The sequence below is a fragment of the Verticillium alfalfae genome, genomic scaffold (genome assembly GCF_000150825.1).
Source record: "Verticillium alfalfae VaMs.102 supercont1.4 genomic scaffold, whole genome shotgun sequence".
Taxonomy (NCBI): domain Eukaryota; kingdom Fungi; phylum Ascomycota; class Sordariomycetes; order Glomerellales; family Plectosphaerellaceae; genus Verticillium; species Verticillium alfalfae.
Window position 1 is genome coordinate 1,560,104 of NW_003315035.1, and position 7,810 is coordinate 1,567,913.

At 57.8% G+C, this 7,810-nt stretch overlaps 3 protein-coding genes across 3 annotated transcripts; 2 read left to right on the plus strand and 1 right to left on the minus strand.

Annotated features, from left to right (window-relative positions):
* Nucleotides 1–99: 99 nt before the first annotated feature.
* On the minus strand, nucleotides 100–2,551 carry VDBG_03929 (conserved hypothetical protein; the record flags this gene model as incomplete). Its single annotated transcript, XM_003005930.1, has 2 exons — nucleotides 100–2,218; nucleotides 2,295–2,551. The coding sequence occupies 2 exons, from the start codon at nucleotides 2,549–2,551 to the stop codon at nucleotides 100–102; spliced, it is 2,376 nt and encodes a 791-aa protein (XP_003005976.1).
* A 1,170-nt stretch (nucleotides 2,552–3,721) lies between these two features.
* Nucleotides 3,722–5,250, plus strand: VDBG_03930 (conserved hypothetical protein; the record flags this gene model as incomplete). The annotated part of the gene is made up of 6 exons (XM_003005931.1): nucleotides 3,722–3,834; nucleotides 3,901–3,974; nucleotides 4,051–4,248; nucleotides 4,363–5,061; nucleotides 5,115–5,180; nucleotides 5,237–5,250. The coding sequence occupies 6 exons, from the start codon at nucleotides 3,722–3,724 to the stop codon at nucleotides 5,248–5,250; spliced, it is 1,164 nt and encodes a 387-aa protein (XP_003005977.1).
* A 374-nt stretch (nucleotides 5,251–5,624) lies between these two features.
* Nucleotides 5,625–7,461, plus strand: VDBG_03931 (glycylpeptide N-tetradecanoyltransferase; the record flags this gene model as incomplete). The annotated part of the gene is made up of 4 exons (XM_003005932.1): nucleotides 5,625–6,343; nucleotides 6,424–6,802; nucleotides 6,886–7,002; nucleotides 7,060–7,461. 4 exons carry the CDS (start codon nucleotides 5,625–5,627, stop codon nucleotides 7,459–7,461), a joined length of 1,617 nt encoding a protein of 538 aa, XP_003005978.1.
* Nucleotides 7,462–7,810: the final 349 nt, after the last annotated feature.

The window sequence follows — 7,810 nt, forward strand, 5'->3', positions numbered from 1 at the left end:
CATACAATACTCGGCAATCGACACTTTGCCGAGTCCGACAACACAAGCTCCATGCGCCACACCTCAGTCTGTCCCTTATTCTGTCGTATCCAGACAGTGTCAAGATTCTTCAATCTGTTTCGCCACCAATTTCTCCACCATTGTATCGTACTCTAGCATTTCGTCTTCGCTGATGTTCAGAAGCTCACAGCCCCACCGGTATGGCTTGTAGCCTTCGTCGACTCGCTCGCGGAACCCTTGCCTCTTTCGGGCTAAGAATTGCTGATAGATCTCCTTTGCCGGAAAGTGATCCATGAATACTTTGGCTTTACCCTTCCATAGAATGGGGGGCTTTTTGGGCCCAGCAGACACGGCGGGTACCGGGGGTAGGACTGGTTCGACGACCTCAGGTCCATTCCCATTGGTTAATGTGGTGTCCCGACCGCCTTGATCTTTGTCCAAGGGAGGGTCGCCTCGAGGAAGGCGCATGGGGAGCAAGACGTATTCGGCACGCGTCATGTTGTCCATGACATCGACCATGTACCTCTTTACTTCTTCGGAGGGCGCAACAACCCGATGAAGATGGTCCAGCTGGCGGCCCGTCTGGGTAAAGAGACGTATCGTGACCGGCTGATAGTAGTCCAGCTTCGCATCGCCACCATATTCCAGCTGGCTGCCCTTGCGCACAATCAAGAACGACGCGATGACCTGCTGACCCCCTGGCAGGTACTCCAGAATGCTGAACTTGGGGAAGAGATACCTGTCTCCATTACCACCGGCGAATTCGAGAGCAATGCCCGAAATGTCGGGTTTTGATGGGGGCGGCGGTCCTTTGGAGCGCAGCGCCTGCTGAGGCGGGTGAAGGACTGCCCCGGGCGCTGGCGCCACCTTTTGGAGCTGGCCGTTCGTAGAGGGCGTGGGCTGGGGAGATTGGATCTGCCGCGGCTGAATCTGCGGAGGCGGTGCAGCCTGCAAGGCTTTATGTAACTTGTCCAGGATGGCTTTGAGGTCAGTCGTATCGGTGAAGCCAGGCTGATTGTCGGCGATTCTTCGAATCATGGTTCGCGTCTTCGCATCATCCAGTGCTTTCTTTACTAAAGCCACAACCAGAGGGTCACTGCCGGGAGGCGGCAGCAGCTCATGCGACTTCTGTTGCGGATTGGTTGCTAGCACTATGTCGAGAATGGTGCGGACCTCATCCGCAAAGTATTTGACAGTCTTTCCGTCAACAATCAACCGATCAGCTGATGGTCCTTGCTGGCCGCCTTTCTTCTTATACTCAGCTGTGATCTGGTCGATAATCCGCTGAAAGTTTGTGAGCTCATCCTGCTTGGCCTCCCCTGCCGCGACGCGCTTCATGAGGTCGCGCAGATGTGGGTCCTCTGATGCCTTCTCAGCCAGTGTCATGATGATAGGATCTGTACCAGGCGTCTTGGGCGTGGGCGGCGGCTTGCTCCCTCCCTGGGTTGGCGTCGTGCTTGAAGGTCTGGACGGCACGTTGACCGTCGCTGCTGTACCCCCGTATGGAGCTGGAACAGCCGCCGAGGCCGATGGCGTGGTCGGCGTGAGACCAGCAGGAGCACTGGGTCTGGTCGCTGGCGACATGCTGTTGGTGGGCGGATATGACGGTGCTGCACTGGGGACGGATGCCGGTGCTGGGGCCAGGGCAGGTCCTTGAGATTGAGCAGGAGCAGGAGCCGGAGTCGTGACTTGAGCTGGAGCCTGGGCTGGAGCCTGGGCTGGAGCCGGAGATGGGGCCAGTTCCACGCTGCGAGGGGGCCCGGTAGCCGCGACTGTCTCGCCCAAAGCGGGCTGCGACCTCGGTTGCACGGCCTGAGATGCAGGCAAGGACGTTGCTGGGCTCGCGGGAGGGGGGGTCGACTTTGCATCGGGGACTGGCGTGACGGAGGGCGATGATTCAGATTTGGGAGGCGGGGGTGGAGGAGGCATGGCTCCATTGGGAGGTCCATACTGCATGATGGGTCGAAATGTTGCTTGCGTGGTCGGAGCGACAGGCGGCGGCTTGGGGTCTTTGATCGCCCACATGGTGGCTTCGAAGACATGCGGCTCGATGGTGATGGTGACCTGTCCGAGCTTGGACATGCTATCTTTGGGAGGGTTATTGGGCTCCTCAATGACGACGCCCTTCTTCTTCGTCGGCTTGGTCCAGTACTTCTCAAAGATGCCTTCGGCAATCCATCGTTGTCGCGATCGAGTGAGAGATTCAGCTAATACGCCGCTGCAATTCCCCTTCACGTCAGCTGCGGCTTTTTGATGACGGGTCAAACGAAAGTGCTGAAGGTCAGTGTCATTACCTCTCTTGTATATTCTGGTAGTCGCGCAGCGTGAGGTCGTCTGGCTGGGCCTGCTCGACAGTAGGCAGAGGCTTGCCCGGCTGGACTGATTTCGGTAACTGCAGTTGGGGGACTTCAGCCGTCAGAGGCGATTGTGGTGGAGGCGTCGGCGCGTTCGAGTAGGGCGAGAGTCGGTCTGGTGGTGTGGATGTTCGCTTCTTCGCGATGTGGTCGACGCGTGCCGCAGCTCGCGCGGGTAGCTTCCTCTTCCTTTCCATGACGTCGGATGGGGGATCTCTGCTATGAGTATGCTGAGGGTGGCGTCTTCATCATTCACGGTGTGGACAGTCGACGACTGCACGCAGTGAAGGGAAGTGGAATTGGCGGCGCGGAGGGGGGGAGGGGGAGGGTGCAGTGGATGTAGTGGTGGTGTAGGTAGAGGCAAGGAAGATGGGGGCTAGCCAGATGTAAGAAGAAGCAAAATCCACGGCAAAGGGACTCGACTACAGTCCCGTGCTGGTGCTGCTGTGCTACTTGGTGCCAGGCGGGCCAGAGGTTCCTGCGGCTGTCGCTGCTGGCACCACTCTGGCGCGTTCTGAATCGACCCTTCTGATTGGCCTCGGTTGAGCACCCACTGGAGCTCCTCGAACGGGGCTTAGACTCTGTTCATCAGGATGGAAGTGAGTGGCTGGCACGAGACGACAGGTCTGCGTGAGAGGATTTCGATTGGAAATTTCTCCGTCGGTCATCAGGCTACAAGGCCAGAAGAATCGGTAGAGGAGATGACGGTGATTCCATTCGCATTTGGACACGACCTTACCGTTCGACAAAGCGACTGAGCTAGCAGCTGCTGCCGACCTGGTTCGTTCCTGACGTCGTTGGGTTGCGGCTGGTACCCGTCTGGAGAAGGAGCCGCAACATGGCCCCTGCAGTCCACTACCATTCGGTACTTACTGGAGCCAGAGGATGCCGCAGCACAATAATGGTCTTGCATAGTAAGGAGGACCTACCTCTCTACCATGTCTGTCACCAAAGTTAGATCCGACGTCGATGACCACGCGACCACTCGACCGACCGAGGCGAGATTTGCCAACAGAATTCTATTCACGCCACCGGTCCGATCTGCAAGCGACTTAAAAGTCAATCATGTGCATATTGACCATGAGTAGGCAGTCCTCGTAAATTTGCATGCGATTGGGAGATGCCCACTCACCCAAGTCCCATCAATAAGTGTCAAGTCGATGCACCCGTTTACATACAAAATAGGTTACATGAATATCCACAATAACTATTCGACGTGTTATCTGCATGTCCAAGCCACACTTGGAACTGACGCGACATATGTGCTGCGGATGTCCAGGCATCACCCATTTCTTTCGCTTCAACGGCTGCTTCAATTCTTCACGACGTGCATTTGACATTTCACAATAAGTAGAGAAAAGCTTGCAATGGCCATTCCACTGGCACCCACCCTCCGGACAGCCGTCTGGGCCGTCATTGCGCCGCTCATACTGTACATTACCTTGCTCGGCTTGGCAACGATACCTTCGGTACAACGACAGTGAGGGACCCCATGTCTCGAGACTGAATCCGAAGGGAAGCGACGCTCATACCTCATCCCCCACAGCGCATTATATGCACACAAAATTAATACATTGTGGTTCCGTGACATAAACGAACCCGAGCTTTTCGGGTTCGCCAGTGAGTGCCTTGCCCACGGACTGACTCCACTCCCCCCGGCTTGGAGAACACTTGGCTAACGAGAATAACGATGAAGCTGGACAAGTAACGCCTTTCTTTCTCAAGACTCCCGATGAGGTGGAGCTGTATGCGTGGCACATTGCCCCTCTTCCGCTCTATCTCCAAAATGAGGAGGCCTTGTCGACGCAAAAGCCGGGTGTGTCTGAAGACATCACCGCCACGGAGTCTTTCCGCGTGCTCAAAGAGGACCCCAAAGCTCGCGTTGTTGTCTATCGTGGGTAACTCTAAGCATGCAACACATGCTAGTACTGACAATTTCTAGTTCACGGCGTATGAACCCAAATCGTTGCATCTCACGGCCAGACCGACTAACAAGCCCAGAATGCAGGTGACGTCGCCCAGGGCCACAGGCCAGACAGCTATCACACACTCACAGACACCTCGTCCTACCACGTATTGACGATCGACTACAGAGGATTCGGTCATTCAACGGGTGCACCCTCTGAGCCCGGTCTCATCCAGGATGCGGCTACCCTGATCGACTGGGTCATCAACGTTGCGGGGATCCCCGCCGACCGCATCGTCATCCTCGGACAGAGCCTCGGCACGGCAGTCGCCAGCGGCGTCGCCGAGCGCTATGCCTCCGAAGGCGTCGAGTTTGCCGGTGTCGTGCTCGTTGCTGGCTTCAGCTCGCTCCCCAAGATGCTGCGCGGCTACCGCGCCGCTGGCGTCTTACATCTCTTGGGGCCCCTCCACGCGTGGCCGTGGCTGCTGGAATGGGTGGAGCGGAACGTCATCTGGGAAAAGTGGCACACCGTCGCGCGTCTGGAGCGTCTAGTGCATTTGGCCAAGACGAGGTTGCGCTTGATCATCATTGCTGCCGCCGACGATGCTGATATTCCTCCTGAGGAAAGCAACCGGCTATTTCGCGTCGCGGCCAATGCGACTGCCAAGGGTGAACTCGACCCAGATCTGTTCGCCTCGTGGAAAGATGAGAGGACGGTGCGCACTCGGCAGGATGCCTTTGTTACAACGATCAAGGCTGAGCCGAACATTGTCATTCGACAGGAGCTCTTCCCCTATGGAGGTGAGACGCATATGGTCCAAGTTAACGGACGGCAAGGCTAACAGAGGGTGCAGGTCATAACGATATTATGGGCTCTGCGCCAGTCGCACTTGCAGTGATGAGGTGCTTTGACTTGGGAGGTACAGTGTATCCAGGGAGGAACCTTGATTGAGGCATAAATTTGTTGCATGCACAGGAATCAAGAGGTAGATGTACATATACGCAAACACTTTTTGAGACTACTTGTCGTAAGGACATGATGTGCAGACGACAGGCATGTGATTGTGTGTGGTGGTGGACAGAGACGTGCCTGGGGTGCCGATGTAGCGACCTTGGGGTCAGTGCCAAGTGTTCAAATGTTGCCCCGCCAGACGAGCCCCGCCATGGCCGCACGTCAGCTCCACGTCGGCGCGCGGGTGAATCGGTGTCCCCCACCAACGGAACTCCAACAAAACCAATAAGGTGCATGTGCTGGGACGGAATCGATCCTTTGGCAAAACCACTTCCCCCTCCAAGCCACCCAGGACGAAAAGAAAGAAAAAAAAATCGCGGGACCCCGATCCCCGCCCTCCCGACAAGCCACGATGCCCGCCCAGGAGTCCAAGCCCGTTGACCCCGCGACCCACGAGGCTGACGAGGCTCTCGAGACCATCGCCGACGCCAAGGCCAACCAGCCCGAGGTCGAGTCGGACGATGACGACGACGCTGCCGAAGACGAGACCCCCGCCGCCGAGGCCGGCGCCAGCGCGAGCGCGAGCAAGAAGAAGAAGAAGTCGAAGCGCAAGAAGATCAAGGATGCCCTCACCGGGAACAAGTCCTCGTCCGCCGACCCCGAGCGGGACATCAAGAAGGCCATCGGCGGTCTGACCCCGCAGCAGGTCCAGGAGCTCATGGCCCTGAACCCTGCGCTCGCCCAGGAGCTCGGCTCGGCCGCCGGCGCCGGGTCGACGCCCGAGCAGCAGGCCGCCGCGCTGCAAAAGCTCAACTTGCAGGACATCATGACGGGTCTGGCGTCGAGCGGCAAGAACGTCAAGGACATGGCCAGCTACAAGTTCTGGGGCACCCAGCCCGTGCCCAGGTTTGGCGAGAACGAGGGGCAGGTTGAGGAGGGCCCCCTGAAGCTCCAGAAGGTCGAGGACGTGCCCAAGGAGCCGCCCACGATGATCGCCGGGTTTGAGTGGGTGACGATGGACCTGGAGAACGACGACGAGATGAAGGAGGTGTATGAGCTGTTGAACGGCCACTACGTCGAGGACGACGAGGCCATGTTCCGCTTCAACTACTCCACCTCCATCCTCAAATGGTATGTCACACTTTGTGCGCGCCCGGCCGTCAGGTCAGGGACCAAAGAAACGGACGAGATAAACATGCTGACATGCTCAGGGCGTTGATGGCGCCCGGCTGGCGCAAGGAGTGGCACGTTGGCGTCCGCGCGTCGCAGTCCCGCAAGCTCGTCGCTTTCATCTCCGCCATCCCCGTCAACCTGCGCGTGCGCAAGAACAACATTCTCTGCTCCGAGGTCAACTTCATCTGCGTGCACAAGAAGCTCCGCGGCAAGCGTCTCGCGCCCGTCCTCATCAAGGAGATCACGAGGCGCAGCAACGAGCGCGAGATCTGGCAGGGCCTGTACACGGCCGGCGTCGTTCTGCCGACCCCCGTCAGCACGTGCCGCTACTACCACCGCGCGATCAACTGGCAGAAGCTGTATGAGGTCGGCTTCAGCCCCCTGCCGCCCAAGCAAGCGCAGTACCAGAATTCGCAAGTATCAGCTCCGACTTCCTTCTACCAAGGGCTTGCGGGAGATCCAGGAAAAGGATGTCGACGCCGCGTCTTGACCTGTTGAAGCGCTACATGGGACGCTACGATCTGTGGCCCGAGTTTGATCGCGAGGAGTTTGTCCACTGGTTCATCCCCAAGAAGGAGGCGGCCAAGGAGCAGGTCATCTGGACCTACGTCGTCGAGGTAAGCCATTTAACCACTGCATGCTGAGAAGGAGCCGCGGGTCTGACTGAGAAACAGGACGAAAACAAGGAGATCACCGACATCTTCTCTTTTTACTGCCTCGAGTCGTCCGTCATCGGCAACACCAAGCACCAGAACGTCCGCGCCGCCTACATGTTCTACTACGCCAGCAAGGTCGGCCTCGCCGAGCCCTTTGACAAGGACGCCCTCAAGGTCCGCCTCAACTCGCTCGCCGCCGACGCTCTCGTCCTCGCCAAGAGGTTCAAGTTTGACGTCTTCAACGCTCTGTCCATCATGGACAACGGTCTCTTCCTCGAGCAGCAAAAGTTCGGACCCGGCGACGGACAGCTCCACTTCTACCTCTTCAACTACCGCGCCAACCCTATCAAGGGCGGCGTCGACGCCAGGAACCGTCTCGATGAGGACGGCCTCAGCGGCATCGGCCTGGCAATGCTGTAGACGGCCGATCATGCTATGCTAGAAGAACAAAATTTGGATTGCAGTACCCTTTCTTTGACGAACTTGATGAAGCAGAGGAGGCCAAATCGGCCAGGACATAGCGTTGATGTTATGCTAGTACAAAAGAACACAACAAGCATGTCCAGAAATCGTCCAAAAGTCGTCGCCGCCCATGTCTGTCTTCGTTGTGAAACACTCGCCCGTCTGCCCCTTTTCATGTTTCGGATGTCTCGTTCAGCCTCTCCCCGACCGCCATCCGCTCCGCCATGAAATTCCGACACACTCAACCCTCTCATGACGGGGGCATGGCCCATGCCCTCGACGATGAGCGCCACTGACGGCTGCAGCC